The sequence below is a fragment of the Phoca vitulina genome, unplaced genomic scaffold (genome assembly GCF_004348235.1).
Source record: "Phoca vitulina isolate PV1807 unplaced genomic scaffold, GSC_HSeal_1.0 scaffold95, whole genome shotgun sequence".
In the NCBI taxonomy this organism is placed as follows: Eukaryota; Metazoa; Chordata; class Mammalia; order Carnivora; family Phocidae; genus Phoca; species Phoca vitulina.
This window is the reverse complement of record NW_022589798.1, coordinates 432076-456457: the sequence shown is the minus strand read 5'-3', so window position 1 is coordinate 456457 and position 24382 is coordinate 432076. Positions and strand designations below refer to the sequence as shown.

The 24382-nt window shown below is 42.9% G+C and overlaps 1 protein-coding gene across 1 annotated transcript; it reads right to left on the bottom strand.

Moving 5' to 3' along the window:
- Positions 1-845: 845 nt before the first annotated feature.
- IFNAR1 (interferon alpha and beta receptor subunit 1) lies at positions 846-23445 on the bottom strand. The gene is made up of 11 exons (XM_032396946.1): positions 23269-23445; positions 19838-19961; positions 15555-15733; positions 13257-13414; positions 13005-13143; positions 11541-11655; positions 8873-9072; positions 8611-8768; positions 6204-6354; positions 5164-5309; positions 846-3980 (listed from the first exon to the last, which is right to left on the bottom strand). Exons 1-11 carry the CDS (start codon positions 23339-23341, stop codon positions 3741-3743), a joined length of 1683 nt encoding a protein of 560 aa, XP_032252837.1. The 5' UTR covers positions 23342-23445; the 3' UTR covers positions 846-3740.
- Between the last annotated feature and the right edge of the window lie 937 nt (positions 23446-24382).

Genomic DNA, 24382 nt, shown 5'->3' with positions numbered 1-24382 from the left:
AAGGGTCCCCAGCCTGAATATCAACTGTGTTCAATATCAGAATAAATGTTTCCAGATAGGGGCGCCTGGGTGGCTCAGTGGGTTGAGGGGTCCGACTTGGTTTTGGCTCAGGTCATGATCTCATGGGTCATGAGATCGAGCCCTACATGGGGCTCCATGCTCAGTGGGGAGTCACTTGAAGAATCCTCTCCCTCTGCCCCTCCCCCTGCTCTCTCTCTAAAATAAATATTTAAAAAAAAATTTTATTTATTTGACAGAGAGAGACACAGCGAGAGAGGGAACACAAGCAGGGGGAGTGGGAGAGGGAGAAGCAGCCTCCCCACTGAGCAGGGAGCCCGATGTGGGGCTTGATCCCAGGACCCTGGGATCGTGACCTGAACCAAAGGCAGATGCTTAACGACTGAGCCACGCAGGCGCCCCATAAATAAATAAATCTTAAAAAAAAAAAAAAAATGTGTCCAGATGGCAGGAGAGATCAATTTACAGGTGGGATTGGGGAGTGTCCTTAGAGATTTCTGAGTTCGTTCTGAGACGAGAGATTTGCAAAAGGCAGGCAGTTTAGTTCAGAAAAGCAGAGTATGCAAGACTTTTATCAAGGCTGTGCGCCACCCAAGCTTTAAATTGAGGTTGTGAAAAGGCAAAGAGCAAGCGAATGAGCTCCCTGTCCAGGACCCGTGGGACAGGACGGCTGTGGTAGTGCCTTTGGGATACTCAACGCAGGACGTCGCAACGTTTGGCCCGGGCATCTGCCCACTCTGCTGGGAGTATCTTGTAAAAGCATGAGTTGTAGTGACTTTTGTACATGAAAGTTTATCCAGTCTAAGCACGACAACAACAAAATCAAAGACTTTTGGCCCCGGTGTTTATTATATAAAATTGTTCACAGCAATAGGGTTTAAGACAAAAACACAAATACAAGTTGACTGCATAGAAACACTGAACACATTGGTTATGTCCTTCCGCAACTCAACCAACATACGAACACGGTCAGAAGCACCCATTTGGTTCAAATTGTGGATTTCACACATTCGATAATTACTTTCCACGCAACCTCCATGAGCGAGGCCCTGCACTGCTGCAGATGCTGGGGATACGACCATGAATAAAAGAAGGTCCTTGTGCTCAGAGAGCTTCCAGTCTTGTGGGGGCAGACATATACCAGACAAAAAACAAATACATAACATGACAAGTAGTCACAGGAAGGAGAGGAAGGAAGGAAGGTTTCTGTACACAGAATTCTTAAGAGCAATTTGGGGCTGCTTTTTAAAGGTCGCAGGTTGGGGGAAAAGATACAAACCCTAAATTATATTTAAAAAATAACTTTATAGGTTGTAAATTTCTGGTCAGATTCTAAAGTTCATAGCTCTGAGCAGCGTTTCTAATTTTTGAATTAGAATCTATACTAGTAAGTAAGTACTTTATGGCTATCCTAATGGAATGACCCACATATGTGAGGGCAAGGGTAGATATAAACACACCATGTGTTTACACACCCATGTCACTATTTACATGTATATTCACCTATACTAGAGATTTCTGGCTGTAATGATACAAATGTAACTGATTATATTCAGCCTCGCCAAGAACTATCAACATTGTATTTCTGAGGCAGTTTCCTGGTGCTCCCAAGTACAGGATGTTTCCAAATAAACTATTCTTCAGAAAGAACACTTATCATATCTTACAAGGAAGCACCTCCTGATTATGCTACACGTACATGTAGACCATCATGAAGAATGGAAAGGAACTGCATTTTCATGTCTAGAAGACAAGGCAAAAATGAGGGGTTTTTGTTCACTGCTGTTGAGACGCTTGTTCACTGAAAATCACAGAGGGTCTTCAAACCTGAGGACATCAAACTCCCACATGCTAGGGACCTAACCATTCCACTGGTGTCTTCTGATTGTAATGTGTAAGTTTCCCCTCCTCCACGCCCCGCAGAGGTACATCCCGTGTAAAGCGACTTTCTCCCTGGGCCTGGGTGCTGGACGGGACCACTGCGTCAGCACGGGTCGAGAGCCAGGGCTGGCGCAGGGGTCCTAACACGGTCCCAATCTCCTCCGTAAAGAAGCAAATTTCCAGAGACGGGGCCTCTACAAATAGAGGGCCGACCCAGAAGATCTGCCTGAAACTTGGTGTCTCCGTTCAGAAAGATCAAAAGGGGAGTGTGTTTGAGTCACTTTAGGGATTCTCCAGCAGAGACCTGCGTCTCCCAGGGGCCTCCCCGATCCCCGCTATCCTCTGCTGGAAGCCGGGGCTGTGGGTCCAGGAAAGCACACGGTGTGCTCCGTGGAGCCGCCTGAGAGCGGCTGCCTTCCACCTTTTCTTCCCCACAGATAAACCTGGGGCGTCAGCAGGGACGACGACAGCAATAATACTGGCCTTAGGTTACGTACGTCCCAGCGCGCTGTGTTGCTGCATCTCCCTTCCCTTGGGAGGCCACCAAAATTCCTAGACTTCCTTCCTACGAAGGGTCTCCATGACTAATTTAGGAATGCACTCCAGGTGGCCGTTGAAAGACATGATATAATTCTCAAAATGAGGTTTCCCCCCCAGTTACACTTTCTTCCTTACGTTGATAGTAAACGTTCACTTTCTTGAGTGTATGTAAGCGAAGAAGGGACACCTGCATGTCCCACATGGGACAGAGAAGCTGGCCCGGTTCAAAACATGACACGGATAAATTATATGCCAATTATATCTCAATAAAACTGAGAAAGGAAAAAAAAAACAACAAAAACCAAGACACAGATGAGCAACCCCACAGTTAATTTAATAATTAAAAGCTGATTAGACGCATTACTCTTATTTTTCACGGAAGTCACCTGCTTTTCTCCCACTGAATGATTCTACTACTTACTCTGTCTGTTCTATCAGGAGCATTTTCTGGTCCCAAGGCTTCCTGCATACACTGTGACTAACCTCTACATACTCCGTTATCTTAAAATATCATAATAACTTCTCTGATTAGACAGTTGTCCCTTTCTCTATCACTTCACTGACTGCAAATTCGAATCAGAAGCTACTGTTCTACTAGGCTGGGAATTAGGTTGTGAGTTAGGAAGTATTAATGTATAGGAAAAGATGACCTGGCTTGAATCCTAAACCACAGAAGGGAGAGGTGACTGTGATGTAGGAGCCAAGGTTTTGGGGACACGTGGACAGGGTTCCCCCTGAAAATTGTAAGGATCACATTTCTGGCACCTGCAGACGTTTTCTAGGGTAAGCTATTTTACAGAGAACCAGTGGTAATGGTATCCGGCTTTTCTCGAGAAATTTCCCAAGGGCCTACACTTCGGTGTCCAAAGTGTCTAAATACCTCCTGAAAAATCCTGAACTGTAACACTGAGAATGGAGGACGAGTCGGCGACACGGACAGCCACAGGCTCTCGGTGACGGTGTCAGCCGACAGGAACACAGTGACCCTGTGCTTCGCCACACGGCTGTTAGCACAACAACACTTGAGATGTCATCAGAGACACAGAGAACATTTTCTGGATTTCACTCATTTCATCAGGCAGGTCCAGTGACAGGTCTTTCAAGGGTCTGCGCGCGGAAAAGAATAGAGAGAACTTCTGTCCCACGGACAAGTACTTGCCTGCATTTTCAGACCAGTGACCCAAGACGTCTTCCCTCCCCAACAAGCCGGGATCCTCTGCATAGTTACGGGGCGAAGCGAGAACCCAGGCTTCAAGCGCGGCTCCCACAGGACTCCCGAGTGTTCTAGAGCTCGCTTCTGGTCACTCGGTTTCCTGGTGCAGGAATTCTTCGCTGAATTTGCTTCCACTGCTTTCATCTTCATTAGAATAGTTTCCCGAATCTTGACTGGTTTGGGAATTATATTTTTTGTGCTCTCCATCGGTTTGGTTAGTTTCTTCTACTGCCGTGATAGTGTTTGTGTTTTCAATTATAAAACATCTTTCCGTTTGTTCCTCGGAAGTGAGAAGGAGGAGATTCCGGAGTGGTTGCTCAGAGAAATACTAATTTAAAAAAAGGGGGGAAGAATAGGAACAGATTGTTTAAAATAACGACAGTTTTTAGTTCCAACGGCTTCAGTTTCTTACATCCACTACCAAGAAAACCAGTGGTAATGGTTTATATTAATAAACTTATTAAAAACCAGCTAGGAGCTATCGACTGCCATCTAACGTTTAGAATAAGCCCCTCACTAGTGAGGTCCCGTGCCTCTTGGCACTGTCTTGGGGCAGGTACATGAAGAGGACCCAAGATGGGGCACAGGGGGCTGGTGAGCACGGGAGAGTGAAGGAAAGGGGTGCGCACTGGGACTGTGGAGAGTTTCTTTTGAAACTTTATAGCATAACGGCATTTGCTCAAGTTCTCTCTCTCTCCTTTTTAAAGAAATTATTTTTTTGAGATTTTATTTATTTATTTGACAGAGAGAGACACGGAGAGAAGGGAACACAAGCAGGGGGAGTGGGAGAGGGAGAAGTAGGCTCCCCGCGGAGCAGGGAGCCCGATGCGAGGCTCGATCCCAGGACCCCGGGATCATGACCTGAGCTGAAGGCAGATGCTTGACGACTGAGCCACCCAGGCACCCCTGCTCAAGTTCTCTTAAGTGACCTGCTTAACTTCACAGAGTTAACATATGCAAACATACTGTAGCTGATTGACAGTTCATGTTCGGGTCTCGCTAGCTCCAAAGCCGGAGCTCCAAGCGATACTCCCAAGGCAGGCAACCCGAACCCCCGCCCTAGGTGGACACACCATCCCCAGGCAGGGTCCTGGGTTTAGGTCTTTGTCATTTAGTGCTTTCATTAGATATGCCAACCTCACAGAGGGGGCCAAACAGGAGCCTGTGAGGTGTCCCGAAAGGAGACTCATATTTATGTTCTGTGATGTCATCCACAGGATGCCCTGATGAGGATGCTGTAGGTTTTGGGTGAATAGCCAGCTTTTCAATGATAAAACAGATGCCAAGGTAGCCAAACTGAAGAAAAATATGAGATTAAGGACAAACCTTACAATTCCATGTTATATGATATTAAATGACTGTTTCTAAAGCCAATTTACTGAAAGTGAAGAAAATATCCCAGTCTGTATATTTTCTGGATATCAAGAAAATGCATATATTCTGTGGAAATCAAATATATTTCCCATTCGTTTTAAGAAAAATCCACCCATTGACAAAGAAAAGTCACATACCTCATCAATAGTGGAAGGAGGTTTACTTGACGGAAAGAACACATAACTGATACATCTAAAGAGAAGTTTCATGACATAGATGACAACCGGGATGGAAAACAACGCAGCACAAACTCCAGCTATGAGCCAGGTTTTGGAAGTATTTCCTAAAAATAAGTAAGTGACGTTAAGTTTCAACATAGATCTCGACACACAAATATGTTCACAATGCTGACAGTTTAGGTGGATGAAATGTAGCTATGTGAAAGGAAATATAAAAATCTATGAAATGATATACCCTTAGAAATATTTCTGGTAACATGGGGCATACAACAGCTGTAGGCAATGCGTTCCCTTTATCTCTCTATTTATAAGTAGGCTCCATGCCCAAGGTGGGGCTGGAACTCATGACCCCGCGATCAAGAGTCACACGCTTTACTGACTGAGCCAGCCAGGCATGCCTCCCACCCCCTCTTTTTAGGCAATGCATTTCCATTTAAAGAGTGGCCCGGCAAGGTGAAGGATGCAATGCTGACATTTAGCTCCCAGCGTGCGAAGTGTTCTCTAGCACTTCCTGATACAGAGCTAGCATAATTAAAACCATTCCGTGACTAATCAGCATCTGCAAGTCAACACCGCAAACTGTAAAATACACAATGGGACTTAACCATTCCCACAGAACAAAATTCACAATTGAACTAATTAAGTGATTCCCACATGATAATTATATTAAGAATTATGTAAAGAAAAAACCCCAAAACCACCTAAAATAGTCTTATTAAATGTTAAAAGAGTAATTATTAAAGGCAATTTAATTATGTGCATATTGAATGAAATACAATATTCAAAAACACTGAACTGCGCATTAAAAATATTTTCTAAAACCGAAGGACTTAGCCTGAAGGTCTACTTTTGATTCATATAGCTCATGAAGAAAGTATTCTCTTTATGCTTTTGTAGTAAGAAGGAAATATTTTACAATTTCCAGTGAATTTGAATTATTTTTTGAAAGTCCAGTTACATTAAAAAAAAAAAAAAGAGATATAATGGAAGATTCTGACCTGGTTTTGTTTTCTCACACACAATATCGCTAAAAACACTGCTTTTATTCCACTTTTCTTCCTGAATGAGCACTCTGGCTTTGATACAGTACACAGTCAGTGGTTTCAATTTAGGAAAAGTAAAATCCGTTCTATTCTCTCGAATTTTTCTCTATAAGAAAATAAGTAGATCATTGATAAAATTTAGTCACCTTATGAAATCAGATAGGGAATGTCAATTTCCTAAATTCTCTAAAAATTCAGTATAAGACTGGCCTCTCCCAACCACTTAGTTGGTGTATGTTTAAGAAATACACATTTGTTTTGGACAACACATTACGACCCAAGTCAAACTTAAAAATGCTGCTTCCAAAAAGGAATTATGACATATTCCTAAGACAACTCTAATTTATAAGTACCTGTTGATTTGGTTTAATTGCCGTTGTATTTCCTCTGCTCGGTGGCAGAATATTTAGGAGCGGGGGCTCTGGCCTTAAATTGCCTGTATTAGGGTTATTGCTTATAGCTATGTGGCCTTAGGCAAGTTGTTTCTTTTCTCTCGGCCCTATTTCCAGATCCATAAAATGAGGACAACTACTGCTCTCCCTGCAGTAGTCAGCTATCACCACAATAATATCGTGTAACAAATCACAAAATAATGACAACAAAATAACGTCATGCAATGACACATCATATAACAAAACATCCTGTGGCTCAAAACCCATTTATTTTTCTCACTCACGCGTGTCCTGACTGGCTAAGGAGCCCATACCGAGGCCGTGGGTCCTCCCCAGGTCCCTCATCCTCCTTGGACCCAAACCAAGGGCAGCATGCTTTCGTCTTGGCAAACGAGAGAAGCCCAAGAGCCGAGCCAAACCGTCCTCACATCACAACCACCCACACTGTACTGTTTGAAGCCCGGCATCAGGGAAGCAATAAGAGCTACTCCATCCCAAGTGTCTGCCGAACGATTTAATCAGGCAGTCTGGCAGGACTGTTTTGAAGAATGACCAAGACAATTCATGTAAATTACCACAGCACCTGATGCATAATAAGCTTTCAATAAATACGAGTTGCTATTATGATTGTAATTACTGACAGGATACGATGGCAACTGATATTATTTAATCTCTACGATCTGTCAAGCAGTGTGCTAAGTGTTTTCATATATTACCACATTTTAAGATTTTTTTTTTTTTTTAAATTTTTAAGTAATCTCTACATCCAACGTGGTGGGGCCCGAACTCACAACCCTGAGATCAAGAGCTGCACGTTCTACTGAGTGAGCCAGCCAGGCACTCCTCTTATGTTACCTCATTTTAAACCTCATAAACATCCTTTTAAAAAAAATGGAGTTACTATGACTCCCACCACTTTAGAGAAGAGGAAAGAAAACCTCAGAGAGGTAAAGCACCCTGCCTAAGGTTACACAATTTGGTGGCTTGAGACACAAATACAGGTTTTTCCTGATGTAAGGACAACTGAGAACTGACTGTAATTCTCAATGGGCTAAATTATGCTTTGGTTACAGGGTGTTCAGATAGTTAAAAGGAAAATAGCCAAGTCATTATAATTTTCTTAGATTTCCAACAGAAAATAAAGTCAGGTTACAGAATTTATCCACCCAACTACACAAGATTTTTCAAGGTTGATTCCTTGATTGTAATTCCACAGGCTAAAGAGATCTAGAATCATGTGCATTATCCGATGGTGTGTACTGCTTTTGTCCGTGGTTTTCTAGTGTTTAAACCCGTGTTTCTTGACTCTTTTTCATGACTCCCCCTGCCAAGAAGCCTTTTCAGAGGACTGTTTTCAAATCCTTCCTCTGCCATGAAATTGAATAGTAAGGAACAGGATTTTGTGCGGCAAAGCTGAACTCTGGAGGCATGCTTTCCTCTCGGAGTGCCACAAACCACTGGACCATCTGAGATTTTGCCCCCTCGGAGGTACCCTGCCCGCAGGGCATGGCTGGCAAAGTCTGGAGGTTTTTTGGTCGTCTCCACTGGGAGGCAGTGCACTGGCCACCAGCCAGAGAGGCTGCTAAGCATCCTATAATGCACAAGACAGCTCCCACAGCGAAGAATTATCCAGTCTGAATGTCGCCGGTGTCGACAAACTCTGGTTTAGATAAATACCCAGGAATCATGTTAAAAGCACAAATTTCTAAGTTCCATCCAAGAGATTCTGATTTGAGTAGTAGGAGGCGCGGGGATCCGAATGTTAACAACACACCTGGATGCCCAGATGCAGGTGATCCATAACTACGCCGTAAAACAGGGAGAGATGCTAATATTCTTCATGTTGTCATCACAGTCTTAATGCTTAAAAATTTCCCTAAAATTTTAACTTCAAACTTTGTTTCCCCAAAATCCTAGTTACAACCCTACATTATAGATTAACATCACATAGTTGTTTTTTTTTTTTTTACCTCAGCATTTGAAGTGTTTTCAAAAAATACAATTTCATAAATTAGTGGGTAATGATGGTTCACAGGCTTGCTTTCAGACTCTTCTGGAGCGCTGATATAGACCCGCAGGGAAACATCGTTAGTGGATTTCATGGTAATGACTGGAGGAAACAGGGTAACTAGGAAAAAAATGTACAGGCACAATGTTCAACTTGGAAAAACAATATTAAGACTCTGTACCAAATCAGAGAAGCACAATCTGAAGAAAAAACTACTGGCTTACTTTGTAATTGAGTATCAAATTTTTCTTCGTTAGACCAAACAGATGTGGTATTTCCATCCGATGCTCGAACACGGATAAGGTAAATTCCTTTTCGGAAAGTATTTTTGGGAAAGACACACTGTGTAGTTTGGACATTTTCACAGTTTGGTATTTGTTTCCATTTACCTGAATTGTCCCCAGGAATCTTTTTTAAATAGGCACTTTTAAGACAAAAAAAAAAAATATTACAAACATAGTAATTCAATAAATATTTATGAAATACTTAGAATATGCTAGACACAGTTAGGGGTTAAGGTTACAGAGGGAAATAGTCTCCACCCTCAGGAAGCTCACAATACAGTGCAAGAGACACACATACAACACAAAGAGAACCAGAGCCCTTGCTCCGGGGTATGACAGAGCATTACTGTGCCAGAGCTGACCAGAGCCAGCACACAAGAACCACCGCTGAATTTTCTGGAATGCTGCGAGCCAGTTTTTAAAAGCCGTTACTATAAATTAAATTACATAAACTTACAAATAAACAGACTGCATTAAAAATAAAAATACTCAGAACTCTTTTTTTTTTTTTTTTAATTTATAGCTGGCAGGTCAGAAGCACAGGCGACAAGTTACATCGAAACTCATTTTGTCCTAATTATTTTATTACATTTTATTATCTATGCTCAAAACTATCTATGTCTATCGTATCTCTGTGGTGGAAATACTCTTTAACGGGGTCCTCCTGTGCATTTCTCCCTAATGCCATGTTCAGTGACATCATGTTGAAAGGGACCACAGTAGGTGTATTTATATCATGAAAACTGGCAAGCGCTATGAATAAGGCTTTTTTTTTCTTTCTGGAAAGCCAGCTGTGAAACATATTACCCAGACACCGATGGGTAAGTGTTAAAATGGAGATATACGCCACAGTGTGGTAAGAGCAAGTCTACACAGAATATGGACACTTAACTGAGCCTGGAGAGGTCCAGTAAATTACTCAGTAACCAACAGCTCAAAGCAACTCAGTTCAGGCCTGGAACTACAACAGCCTCCCTAACTGGTTCCTCCGTCTTTGGTGTCTCTGTGGTCCACATACAATGTGGCCATCTTCACCCTCCTTGAATTACAGACCTCATGTTACCCACCCCTCAATGCAAAATTCTAAATGGCACCCAAATGCCTGATCTCAACCCAGCCTAGGTATTCAATTTTCTCATTGTTCTCCTGCGCCCAAATGTTCAACCGTTCTCAAGGTGGGGCTTCTCCCACGTGGTAGGAAAAATTCCAAGATGGCCCCCAAGGGTCCTTGTGACACCCTGAGCAGAGGGACCAGCCAAGCCAAGCCTGGTCCCCCGACCGGAAGTCACTGGGAGGTAACAGCACTCTTCAAGCCGTTATTAAATGTGTGCTAATTTGTTACAGAGCAATAACACCCCCACCCCCGACCTTAACCTAATTTTCAATCTCTTTGTAGCTGAGCTTCCCTTGTGCTGTAGCTCCGCCTAACATGCCCTCTCGTGTCCAATTTTAAAATATATGATTCACCAGTGAAGGCCTTGTTCACATCTCATCTCCCTCCACGTGGCTTCTTCGGTCTCTCCAGCCCCATCCACCTTTACATGTTCGATTTCTGTCACCCTTATAATTTGCAGAGCACTCCTCAGCCCCAAAGCACACCTCACTATGCCACCTCAGCTACCTGCTTTGGATTCTTTACCATCCCTTCAGTGCTTCGTACGGTGTGCTGAGTACCCACAGAACTTCGAGAACCGCCACCGGAAAACCCCTACTCCTCTCTAGTCTGTGGCGTTAGTACTTAGCATACTTCTGAGAGTGATGTTCTGGGTCAGTCAGAGTCTATGGGCATGCAGGCACGGGAATGCGTTTCCATTGTGCAACTAACACGGAAGGACAGAGAGAATTCACCAGTGCAGTCCCCATTTCCCTTCACCCTCAGTTCACTTCCTGTTTCTCTTCCTCCTCTCACTCTTCCTTTCCTGCCCTTGCTATCCTTGCCTCTGGTCCCTCTATTCCTCAATATAGCTTTCTTACCCACCCCCTTCCTCCCCACAACCCGCTCCTCCTTCCACTGGATTCGCCTCTTTATCCCCTACAACTTTCCAGCCAACATGAACTATAGGCAATTCTCAACCACTTCTGCGGGGCTGAGACATTATCCACGGTTCTGTCCAGCTTTCTTCATTTCCCACTGAAGTGATCACTAAAAAAATCTGTCAAAACCACTAACATTGTCAAGAAAATGGGAAGGCTAAAATAGGAAATAAGACAGACTGGACTGAGATCATTCCAAGGACTCATGGAAAAAGTGAGTTCTGAAGAAAAGCTCAGGGTCATGTGTCAAGTAGTCCAGATTGGGGAAATAAGACATGCAACGAGAAGCACACTTGAAAAAAAAAGAAAAAGAGCCAGTAAGTACATGAGATATTATTAAATATGCCCCTATGATAACAAATGAAGCAACCAAGGCCAAAAGAGATTAAGGGATTAGCTCAGTGTCACCCAGTTAGTTAACAGCAGAGCAGGGACCAGAATTAAATATCCCGTTTCCAATATGGGATAATCACCTCAAGCAGTCAGCCTCTGTGCCTGGAGCTGTAGGGGCTGAAGTGGAGTGAAAGGAACCATAATAAACTGGGCAAAAGGAAACTCATGGAATAGAACTTACTGGAGCCACTGAGCTTGAAAAGTCACATTTTCATATGTATAATCCCATTTAAGAACATAGATGTGATTTTTAGCATCAACTTGAATATTTTCTGGTGGAGGCAGTTTATTTTCAACTAGAAGACAAAGAATACACAGAAAAGCATACGTTGTTACTTTAGTGAGATAAGACATGGTAAGAATTCTTTTTTTTTAAATTCTATTTATTTATTTTTAAAGAGTATTTATTTATCATTTGAGAGAGAGCAAGAGAGAATGAGCACGAGTGGGGTGGAGGGGCAGAGGGACAAGGAGAAGCAGACTTCCCCCTGAGCAGGGAGTCCGATGTGGGGCTCGATCCCACGACCCCTGGGGATCATGACCTGAGCCGAAGGCAGACGCTTAACTGACTGAGACACCCAGGCGCCCCCATGGTTAAGAATTCTTCTTAACAGCATGGGCAAGAAAAGAAAAAGGCTTACGTGTTATCAGGGGGTAACAGCTAAGTGAGTTACGAATGGTGTACATTCACACAATGTGATAACATGCAGCCATTTAAAAGAACGTGATGGGGCACCCAGATGGCTCAGTCTGTTAAGCGTCTGACTTTGGCTCAGGGTCCTGGGATCAAGCCCTGCATCGGGCTCCCACTCAGCGGGGAGTCTGCTTCTCCCTCTCTCCCTGCCACCCCCCGACCTGCTCGTGTTCTCTCTCTCTCAAATAAATAAAATCTTAAAAAAAAAAAAGAACGTGATAGATCTGTATATGCCAACATACAAAGAGATCCTCAGTGTAGTAGGTTAAACAAGCAAGTTGTAAGATCGATCTAGCAGGATCCTATTTTTTAAATTCAAATACCAAAACTAAGACACTATATACACGTCTGTGTGTATGCTTATAATAAACCCTGACAGAAGCAGGAAAGAATATGCACAAACTACCAGCAGGGCTAACTGTTGGTAAATGGTACTGGGGATAAGGAGGCAGGAGAGGAAAACTTTACTTTAAATTCTCCTGTATGTTTAATTTTAAAGACAAAGCATATTAAATTTATGATTAAAATAACAAACAAATCTAAGCTCCTAACCTCTGACCTTAATTATTGGCAAGAGGTCACTGACAAAATTTATCAGGATGCTTTCACATTTTAACATTTGACACATTTTATAAAGGTGTACTTTTTGGAAGACTAACTATTCCTCTAGCAACTGCTTTCCCCCTTTTGTGGATTCTGAGCAAATAAAAGTAGTTTTTGTCATTAGAAAATATTTAGACTTTTAGACAGAACTTTCATTACTGCTTACTTGAGACAAAAATCCCAATTACTGTGACTTTTTTTTTTTGCTTATGTAAATGCTATTATTTTTGTTTTAATATCTATTAAGATATCATATAAACTTCAGCAACCAAGAGGAAAACTGCCAGAATTAATAGATTGCCCATCTGTATAAAAGTTACTGAATCTAAAGCACAACTTTTTCCTTACCTGTGGTCTTTATACAATACACAGGACTACAGACACCAGTTTTTCTCGGCAGAAGTCTTGCTTTAACTTTTAAGCAATAAGTGGTCTCTGGTGAGAGTTTATAAATTTTATCTCTGGGGTAAACAGTTTTAGTCCTTCTCTATAATAAAAGAAAAACAGAAGTCTGCTCTTTAAAAAAATATAAGGTCAAACTTTAGGACAAATTCATGTCCTTTTTCTCTCACTTTGAACAATGGTAAGAAGAATGCTTACTTCTCCACTTGAAGAGTTTTTCCAGATATCTAAGCTGTAGGTGAAGCTTGAGCTATCCAGAGCCCACATGCCACGATCTTTTGTTCCAGGTGGGGAGATGTTTATTATTATTGCCTTATCTTCAGCTTCTAAATGTACTTTTGGGGGACCAATTTGAGCTGTAAAAAAATGAACACGTTTACTATATAACTTCATTAATACAGGGTCGAAACATTCATTCAGCAAATAATTCTGAGCACTTCCTATATGCCTGGCAGAGTAACACAGGGCAAGTCCTTCGCGGCACTTATATTTTAGTGGGGGATATGGCCATAAACCCCAAATAGACAAATACATATAATGTCGTGTGTGCTGTGAGGAAAAATGAAATAACACAGAGGGAGAGAGGATGGTGGCAAGATCTGTTTCAGATAAGTTAGTCAGGAAAAGCCTCCCTGCGACATTTGAGCTGAGGCCTGAATAACGTGAGGGAGTCAGTCAGGCAAATTATCTAGGGAAAGAGTATTCCGGCAAGGTGGGAATGCGCTTCACATTTTCAAGAGACAATAAGGAGGCTCCGGTAGCTCCGAGAAGCAGCTAGAAGCCAGATAACAAAGGAAGAGCTCTGTAGTTAGCTTCGGGACATTGCTGGAGGGCTGAGATCCGAGGAGTGCCATGCTGTGATTTACGTTTTGGAAAGATCACCTTAGTTCAGGCACGAGGAAGCAGGGAGGCCAGGAAGAAGCTACTGCAGTAGCTCAAGAGACCAGCCTTGCTGGTCGCAGGGGTGGACGTGAGAAGGGATCCGCTTCGGGATGTACCCTGAAGATGGACCATTCAGAAAGTATTGACAGACCGGATGCAGGGCATGAGGAAAACTGATGCCAAAGAGGACTCCAAGACTCTTGGCCTGAGCAAATAAAACAGGTGCTGTCCATAGCAGGGATGAAAAAAACTGCAAGAGGAGCCGGTTTTGAGGGGGAAATCAAGAGCTTCGGTTGACCAGATGACTTAGACAGGCACGCAGAGATGCCTGTTGAGAGAGTTGGTGATACAGTTTAAAGTAAGGGGAAGGAGTGGGGCTGGAGATGTAAGTCTGGGCTTTTCTCAAGAGCACACAGACAGGATTGAAAGCCGTAAGATTCCCAGTGGACCGAGTGTAGAAAGAGAAGAGGTCCGACAACCCATCCCCGCAGCAGTCTGGCACTGACAGGTCCGGGGGCCAGGAAAAGGGGGCAAAGGAGGGACAGATGGGCAGGAGGAGAGCTGGTGGGGAGCGGGGCCCTGGAGATCCAGAAGTGGAAGGGTTTCAAGTGGTAACCCTGGTGCTACTCAGGAACTGAGCCAGACGAGAGCTGGGAACTCGGGCACTGAGGAGGTCACCAGAGTCCTTGACAAGAGTGTTTTCTGTGCAGCGAGGAGGAACGGAGCTCGAAGGCACAGGGCCGCAGAGAAGCGCAGAGAGGGACAGAGATCATTCTTCTCGCGAGTTCTGACAGAGGGCCGGGGTTCCCAATTGTTCTGGTCTCTGGAGCCCATCACACTCAAAGAAACCGAGGGTCTGAAAGAGCTTTTGTTTATAGGGATCATGTCTCTCAACATTTAGCATACTAAACATTAAAACTGATAACATTTTCAAGTATTAATTCATGAACAGATAATAGTGGTAAACCCATTGCACTGTAACAAATATTTGTTCTAAAAAAAAGAACTACATTTCCCAAAACAGACGTAGCAAGAAGAGTGGAGCTGTGTCACATCTTGTCCCAATTTTGTTAATGTCCGGCTTAAACAAAGAAGACTGACTTCTGCCAAGTCAGTCAGTCAGTCGGTCTCCCTCTCACCCATCAGCCTCCGAAAAACTCCAGTGTATACTCAAGACAGAATGAAAAGGAAGGGGCAGATAAGTCTTAGAATTATTATGAAAACAGTTGGGCTTTATTTTTTATTTTTTTAAGGAATTTTTATTTATTTATATGACAGAGAGAAAGAGCGCACAAGCAGATGGAGTAGCAGGTAGAGGGAGAGGGAGAAGCAGGCTCCCTGCTGAGCAAGGAACCCAATGTGGGATGAGATCATGAGATCAGAGATCAGAGATCTCTGAGATCATGAGATCAGAGATCAGAGATCATGAGATCAGAGATCATGACCTGAGCCAAAGGCAGTCACTTAACCAACTGAGCCACCCAGACCCCCCGCCCCCCTTTTTCTTTAAACGGGAGATTTTACACCATGCACATGAATGGGCTTGGGAAGTGAGCTGTGATCGGAATAGTTCATGAGGAATATCCTATAATTCGGCTGGCAACTTCTTCTTACCTTTTTCAAATAGGGTGAATGAGTCAACATAATGCCACGGAGAAGTGTTGCTGTCCTCCTCTGCTCTTATCCGCAATTTAATTTCTTCATAAACATTGAGCTTGACTGAAGAAAAGTTGCATCTGGTACTGGCGACAGACTGACAGCCAGGCAATTTTACCCAAGTATCATTTTTAAGTCTTTAAGACAAAACAGGAGATGCATGAATAAGCAAATGTATAACTACAAAAGACTGTCAAACACGGTTTTTGTTTACTAAAAAGAGAAACTATTACAAAGCTAGGCTAGGTAGTTATTCTATTTGGGTTAACCTGTTAACATTTTAGTTGCAACGTGGCCCTCGTGTCCAGCACATATACACCAAGTTATTATTTAGAAAATGGAATCATTCCGAAGGTTCATTTTTGGATACAGTTCTGTAATTTTGTGACAGGCTGCATTAGGATTTCAAAGAAGCAGAGAAAGAAATAACCTAGAAGGTACAAAGAGTGGACTTAGTCTCAGGTTTGTTAAAAATAGTTGTGTGACTTTGGGCCAACTACTCTGTATTTCTGGATCTTTTCCTTACTGAAAACTTGGTGACTGGATCTGATGATTCCCTTCTAAACTTCTTGGACTAGTTTTACCAGACCAGAGAAAGATCTCAGAATCAGCAGGGTTGGAGAATTTCCTCTGCCCTCATCAAAACCAAATGGCCCCTTCTGCTTGCTGGCTGCAGTAATTCTTCCTACTACATCACTAGAAACAAAACTTAAAATGTTAATATAAACTGACAAATTCCTCGTTCAGTCCATTAAAAAGTAGAACTGATGGATATTCGATTCTTCAAACACATGAAGAAATCAAGAAAGGACATCCTGCCACATGTGACTCCAGCCTACCCAGGAGGCTGACGGGAAGGTGACAGACAACAAACTTGTCAGGTCTCGAAACTTTTTGCCCACGTGAAGCCCTGTCTACCTTAAACCAGTCAGAGAAACTCTCCTCTGAGAAGGCATTTCTGTCAAGACTGATTCATAATTTCTAGCACGAGCTGCTTTTCGGAGGGGAAGGGGGAGGAGGAGGGAGGGATAATATTGTAGACTTCATTTTAAAAATGCTTTAAGATAACAGACTCCAGGGATGATCTAGCCACATCATTTCTGTGTTGACCCAAATATAAGTCCATCTCATTTTTCAAAAAGGACTGTACCCCTGAAACAAATAATACATATGTGTTAATTAAAAACAAAACAAAAAAAGGAAACATTTGAAAAAATTACCGAAAATATACACTGGCATATGGGAAGCTACATTCCTGGCTAGTTTCCCTTTCTACTTCTCTGAGCTGTGAGGCTAGAGTTGGCATTTAATGATACCCTGAGAAACTCCTCCATATCAGACTCTATGTTAAAAAATCCAGAAACTCTTATTATAAACAGAAAACCTTATACAAATTGTAAAACTAAGCCCTGACATGGTTCCAACCCACTCTCTCTCTTCCCCTCTATCTTTCCTGTTCTAGGAGGTGCAGAAGCACACTCGATTCCAACGCTTTTGTGCTATAAGGGAGCTACTGCACTGGTAGCTGTTTTTATATTATCTTAAAAAAAAAAAACAACAACTGATCAAACCCAACTTTATCATATAAAGTATTTAGATCAGAACAGAACATGATTTGAGAACGATGATGTAACCGATATAAAATTCGTTTCATAAAACCCGTGACATAATATAAGAAACATGCCATCTTGGTCTTTCCTATTCACTGATACATTCTAAGTACCCAGAAGAGTGTTTAGCATAAAAGGTACCCAATCTTTATTGAATGGAAGAATGAATACTAAACACTACATACATCATAATAAATTTTGGATATAGGTCACAAATACTGATGTCTTAGCATGTGTTCTACAGACACTGGAATCCTAATGGCTTATTTATGTGTCTGTGTATCATTTATCACCAGTGGCATCTGTCCTGCATTCAGAGAAACACTACATTAAGGGGTGTCTGGGTGGCTCAGTGGGTTAAGCATCCGACTCTTGATTTTGGCTCAGGTCATGATCTCACGGTTCTGAGATCGAGTCCCGTGTCTGGCTCCGCACTGGGGTATGGAGCCTGCTTGAGATATTCTCTCTCTCTCTCTCTTCCTCCCACTTCCTCTGCCCTCCCCCCACTCACACTTTCTCTTGGTCTCAAAAAAATTTTTTTTTTAATTAAAAAAATACTTGTTTGCTTTTGCTATTAACTACACTTCCATTAATCATTTCCTTCATCCACTGAGCACTTTACATAAAATTGTTCTATACTTCGGGTTGCCTGGGTGGCTCCGTGGGTTAAGTGCCTTCGGCTCAGGTCATGATCTCAGGGTCCCGGGATCCAGCCCCATGTAGGGCTCCCTGCTCAGCGAGGAGTCTGCTTCTCTCTCTCTTTCAAATAAATAAATAAAATCTTAAACAAACATTGTTCTATACTTCTACAACCTTCTAAGTTAGACACCTTATTACGGTAGGAGGGGGGCGGGGGAGTCCCATCCCAGTTTGCCTGGGGTGGTCCTGGTTTAAGCTTGTTGTTCCAGCTTATCTAAAATTAACTGCCCCTTTTAACTCTCGAAACTGTTTTGGTTTGGATGGTAAGTTATATATGGTATGGTATATAATATATATATAATATATATATATTAGTTTTTATCACCACTTCCCAGGTAAGAAAACAGTGATAGAATACATAGCATGGGATGGCTTTGCACCCAAGCAGCCTGGCTCAAGTCCATACCACACTATACTGTCGCTGTACTCTCTCCCTAAACTTGTAGTCTGGCATATCTTTATAAGGCAATTATTTATAAAGCTAGTAGAACAGAGTAGGATGAGAACATATTGAAATAATGCATTTGATGCTAAAGTCAGAATGAAAGGATGAAAGGCAGACTATTATGGACTGGAGAATTTAGTATCAGTGATAGAATGTGTGAAGGAACAATATGAGGGCACTGTCTATCTTCTTTGCTAAAAGGGTAACTTTATTTTTTAAAAAATATTTTATTTATTTATTTGAGAGAAAGTGAGAGAGAGAGAGAAAACAAGAGCTGGGGTGGGGGGGCACAGAGGGAGAGGGAAAAGCAGACTCCCCACTGAGCAGGGAGCCCCACACGGGGCTCGATCCCAGGACTCCAGGATCATGACCTGAGCGGAAGGCAGACACCCAACCAACTAAGCTACCCAGGTGCTCCTAAAAGGGTAACTTTAAATACGAGTATCTGAAACAATCTTTGTTATACCTGAAATAGTTGTTTAATAAGAAAATTTTGAACTAAAGCAAAGAACTAAATGGACAAAACTCAAAGTTCGATTTAAAGAAAATCTCTAGAGATAAAAATTCTTAAATGATTAATTCCAAGAAAAACCATCGATGTATGTATACAAGTTTGTGTATGTGCACACATATTCGTACACATACACATGCGCACACGCGCGAATGACTAAAGTAAATGAATCTCACAGTAAATGAGTAATGAGTAAATGAGTAAATGAATCTCACAGCTCTATTAACAATCAACTGGAGAACTGAGTGCTGGGTTGTGGTTGAAGTGGGGAGATCCCGGTTCTGGGGGTCCTACACCCTGTTTCTTCACTGGCCAATTACCAGCCACTCTTTCTTAGACAGGGATCATAGTTAGCACACAGGACCCTGACACCCAAAGCAAAGTGCTGTACTCCCTGAGCTACATTCCTTCCAGAATCCTTTCTTCTGCAACTCCCCACCTGCCCATCCTCTTGGCAGCTATGAGGTAGAAAGTTAGGGCGAGGGAGAAGGCAGAAACTCCAGAAACAGAGTCTATGGAAATACAGGATCCACTATACTAATAAATTTTACCTACATTAAAAAATTGTATATGATGGGGATAATAAAAAAGCCTGATCCTAGGAGAACTGGGGGCCTATTTCAAGACCATGGATAGACCTTTTGGGGTACTCTTGCATATCCTCAAGACATGTTCTAGGTCAGACCCTGATTTATACTCAAAGAAGGTGACGCATCTAGAAGAGAGAAGGTACGGCTGTGGTCTACAGAAGCTGTCTGCCATCTTCATCCCCCAAATCTCTTTTGCTGCAACACCCCAAGACGAATTGGACTAAGTCTCTATTTGTAGATATGAAGTTATAAATATTACGTAGACATAAAATTTCTCTAAAAGATGGAAAACCAATTGGTTCTCAAATCTGAGAAATAAATGATGGGGTTACAATTTTCAAACTTATTCAGGTGATTCTTGTAAATCAATCAATAGAGTTGCATACGTTTGATAATCTGCTGAAAAAGTCACATTCTTGGCAGACGGATCGCTCCTGTTCCACCTCAGGATAAAGGTATCATCAATGATGTAGACCTCTACATTTTGAGGAGATTTTAGATTTGTTCCTCCTAGAAATCAAGGCAACAAGAAAGAAGACAGTTACATATACACTGTAGATAGTCTTAAAAATGTTATTCTTCCTTTCACGTCACTGATTAAAGAATGAATACATTCAAATATAACAAAGTATATACAAAAATCTAAAAAAACCTAATCATTGCTCTCAGCACAGGGAGGCTAATTATTTATTTAATCTCTGCATTTGAGAGAGCTAGAAAAAGGTCGAGGTTTTTTAATCCATAAAAAGTAAGCCTTATATGTCATACATATCTCAGTAAAGCTGGAAAAACTAAAGAAAATCAGCATTGATCTTTTAATTGAAAGTCTCTTTACCCAAAAAATACAAAAATACTAATTCAAAGGGATACATGCACCCCCTATGTTTATAGCAGCATTATTTACAATAGCCAAGGTATGGAAGCAGCCCAAGTGTCCACTGACTGATGAATGGATAAAGAAGATGTGATACACACACACACACACACGCGCACACACACACACACACACACACACACACACACACACAGGAATATTATTCAGCCATAAAAAAGAATGAAATCTTGCCATTTGCAACAACATGGATGGAACTAGAGAGTATCATGCTAAGTGAAATAAGTCAGTCAGAGAAAGACAAATGCCGTATGATCTTACTTATATGTGGAATTTAAGAAACAAAACAAATGAGCAAAGGAAAAAAAAAAGAGAAAGGCAAACCAAGAAACAGACTCTTAACTGTCGGTCAAACTGACGGTCACCAGAGGGGTAGGGGGATATGGGGGAAATGGGTGAAGGGGATTAAAGACTACACTCATCATGATGAGGAGAGAAAAAAAAAAAAGACCATCCACCAGCAAAAAGATTACAACTTGCTGAAAGCTCAGATGACGGCTGGCATTTTTTAGCAATTAAGATTAAAAAAAAAAAAAAGAAAAGAAAAAATAGTCTCTGTATAAAAATTTTCTGTGATCTTAGAAGACATGTAAATGATACAAGGTTCAACTGTTTAACGGCCTCAGTTTGGTTTCACATCCTATATTTATGCTTCATCTATTCTGACAGAGAATGGAACAGCTGTGATTTCAAAGTTAACAGCTTAGTTACAGAAACCAAATATTCACATGACAAAAATCAAGAGACAGAGCTATGAATGTTTATCATGTCAGCCAAGCCCTCCAGGAACTCGGAAAGGTGTTCATATCAAGCCTGAACCCATCTGTTTATTTTTAAGGACTTCTGTCTAGAGATCTATTATTTCTTACACATCTAGGAGGAATCTTCCCTGAGTTGGATGTCCTCTCTTCTTATTTTTCCCTTTTGGTCCCTCCAACCTGCGTTTTTCTTCCTCTGTGATTACCCAAATATTCCAATACTCAGCTCAAGTTTGAGACAGGGAGAAGGTCCCGAGTTAGTGGAATTAGACTAGTCTAGACCAGAGACTACAAATGCTATCAGATCTTTTGTTGATTCCTGTAAACCCAGTCACTCCCCTTTGGCTGCATACAATCTATAAAATCACAACAAATGGGATGAAAATTACGTTTAGAGGAGTGGAATAAGGAAAGTATTCTCCTTCGTGATGAAGTCTCAGAGAAAATAAGCATTTCCAATTTCACAGATTTCGCTCTATTCGTATTAGCAATATCCTTTTGAAAACAGTCTATTTCACTTTTGTAGCATGTAAAATCTATAAATGGCCACTTAATCCCATACTTCTACTTACACAACTGGTTGCTTCCAACCTTTCACATTCCTAATGGATGATCAGAAACGATTTACTACCTTTTTAAGTCTGACATAAATCCAAATACATATGTCCATATAAACATAAATTTCCTCCCACATTTCTGGTAATTTTCTTAGGCTAGGGTCCCAGGACTACATTTACTAGGTTTAAAAGTATGAATATTTTTATGACTTGGAAAGAGAGCAACATTAGGATCTCTAGTTTGGGTTAACATTTAATTTAGTTTTGAACATTTTACCGTTCCTTTGAGGAAAAAAGTACATTAGTTAATTGAAAGGTAACTAGGCACTTAACAAATATCAATGGATAATTGAGAATTTAAATTGTTTAACCTTTAGGAAAACAGACTACTCTTAAGCCCAGGGCTCTGCCGCTGATTCCTAGGGTTTAATTTCCCATTCAGCCACTGGCTAGCTGCAGGGCCTGAGGCAAGCTACTCAGTGTCTCAGTTTGCTCTTCTGTAAAAAGAGGATAATAGTGTGTAGCTTTCTACTGAAACCTAAATGAGTTAATACCTTTAAAACACCTAGAGAATTGCCTGACACATAGTTAAGAGTAAAATGCTAGCTGTGTATAGTTTATTTTAGCAGCCCTCCCCTAATTTAGATTAAAATAAGGATCTTAATGTACATCCTCTTGGAATGCTACTTTTATGCGAAAATTCTGGGGAAGTTCTTTTTACATCAAAGCACAATGAGCTGAATACAAAAATTTCAAAAACAAAAGACTTCAAAGAAATGACCATGGTCATACCAGGACCATAGTACCCATATTCGATATATACTATATTCATGGAAGAGTTTGAGAAATAGGATACCATTGTACCATATGGGGGTACGGTTTTCTAAGCAAACAGTTTAAGGATTTTGAACCTACTAGGCGGCCTCACTGACCCCTTGGATTCCTGCCCTTCGGTGCTAGTCCCTCCTTCTCTTTGGGTACCCTTCCTCATTCCGAAGTCAACCTTATAATAGTTGCCATTCTCCTGATGCGTCCCAGTTAAGTATTAATAAAGGCAGCAAACTAGCCTCGTGGTCCCAGCCTCTCTATTTTGGTTGCGTATTTTTCATTTATTATTACTTTTTATTAGACTGTCCGAATCCCGAGGGCAGCGAAATTCTTGCAATCCTTATCCCCCCTCCCACGTGGGGCTGAATAACTGTTTCCCTAAACTGAGACAATGTTTCAGGAACAGCAACACAATTCTCCGCTAAAGCCTTGTTTATTACTTAAGGGTCCAGCCCGGCTCCCCGATTTTTCGAAGAGAAAGTCGACAGGAAGGCTCTCGCTCACCCAGCGCCGCGGCGGTGAAAGCCCACAGAGCCGGCGGGGAGGGCGTGTCCCGCTCGGGGACCGGTACGCGGGCCCCCAAGCAAGAGGCGTGCAAGGATCCTTGGAACACCACTTCCTCCCGATTTTCGATCTGAGCGCTGTGACCCCGGACGAGCAGAGGTCTCCGGGACAACGCGCCAGCCCCTTCCACCCGCCTCCCGGGGCCAAGGCTTCCAACGCCCCCACAGCCCAGCCTCTCGCCCCGCCCCGGGCCTGCGCCGGGCCCCCTCGTCTCTCACCTGCGGCTGCGGGCAACATCCACCGCACCGCAGCGACCAGCACCAGGGTCGTCGCGCCCAGGAGGGCGAGCATCGTCCGCGGGTCACCGCCGGCCAATGCAGTCACATCCTCGCTCACCTCGCGCAGCACCGAACTACGCGAGGCAACCCCAGGCGCAAGGGCCGCCCTGCCCCCGCCCCGCCCCTGCCTCCGCCCCCTTCCCCGCCCTTCCCCGCCCTTCCCCGCCCGCCCTTTCGCGCTCGCCCCGCCCTTCCGTACTCGCCCCGCCCCTCCGCGCACGCGCGTCCCCTCCGCGCTCGCCCAGTCTCTCCGCGCACGCGCCGCCCTAGGAGTCTAGCGCGCTTGTGCGCTCCGGTGGGAGGAGCGGTGGGCCGCGCGTGCGCGCCTGGAATTGGGGCGTGCCTCCCGTTGTTCTCCTCGCTCATCATGTTTACCGCCAGTGACCGCCGAGGGCGGTCCACTCTGTCGTTACGGGAAGGCGACGCCTAACAGGAGGCCTTGACCCCAACGGAACGCGGCATGTCCTGGCTCAGGCCTTGCGGCGGTGGTTAGCCAACTCATGCCCTCTGATTGCGGCGGAGGTCGGGCGCTGTCGGCCCTCGCTCTCCCCCTCCCGGTCGCGGACACCGAGGCGGTGGAAAGCGGTGTTGGGGCGGCTTGGTTAAGGGAGGCAGGAATGAGGAAGCTGCCGAGGGGGCCAGGCCGTTTCCTTTGAGCAGAGCGCTGTGCGCGAAGGGCAAGAGTGGCCAGACTTAAGCCAAGAAGCGTCGAGCACTCGTTTTCGGGGCGACCTGGCCGAGGGGCTCACGGGACCCCTGGAGAAAGTCGTGGCAGCGTCGGGGCTTGGGATCGTCTCCAGAACAGCGGTCTCTAAGCAGTTTTGATTGCTTACCCTTATTAGTAAACAATTTGGGTCCACCATTAAAATCATTATTTAAATGCTTTAATAATAGATTATATTCTTAAAATACGCAAAACGGAAAATATCAAGGATGAGAGATGAAATAATCATGCTTAGCTGATAATTACGACTAAACAATATTAATTACCAATTATGTGATAAAATGAGTATAGAGAACAATGGACTTGGATTCTGCCTTATAAACAACTTTG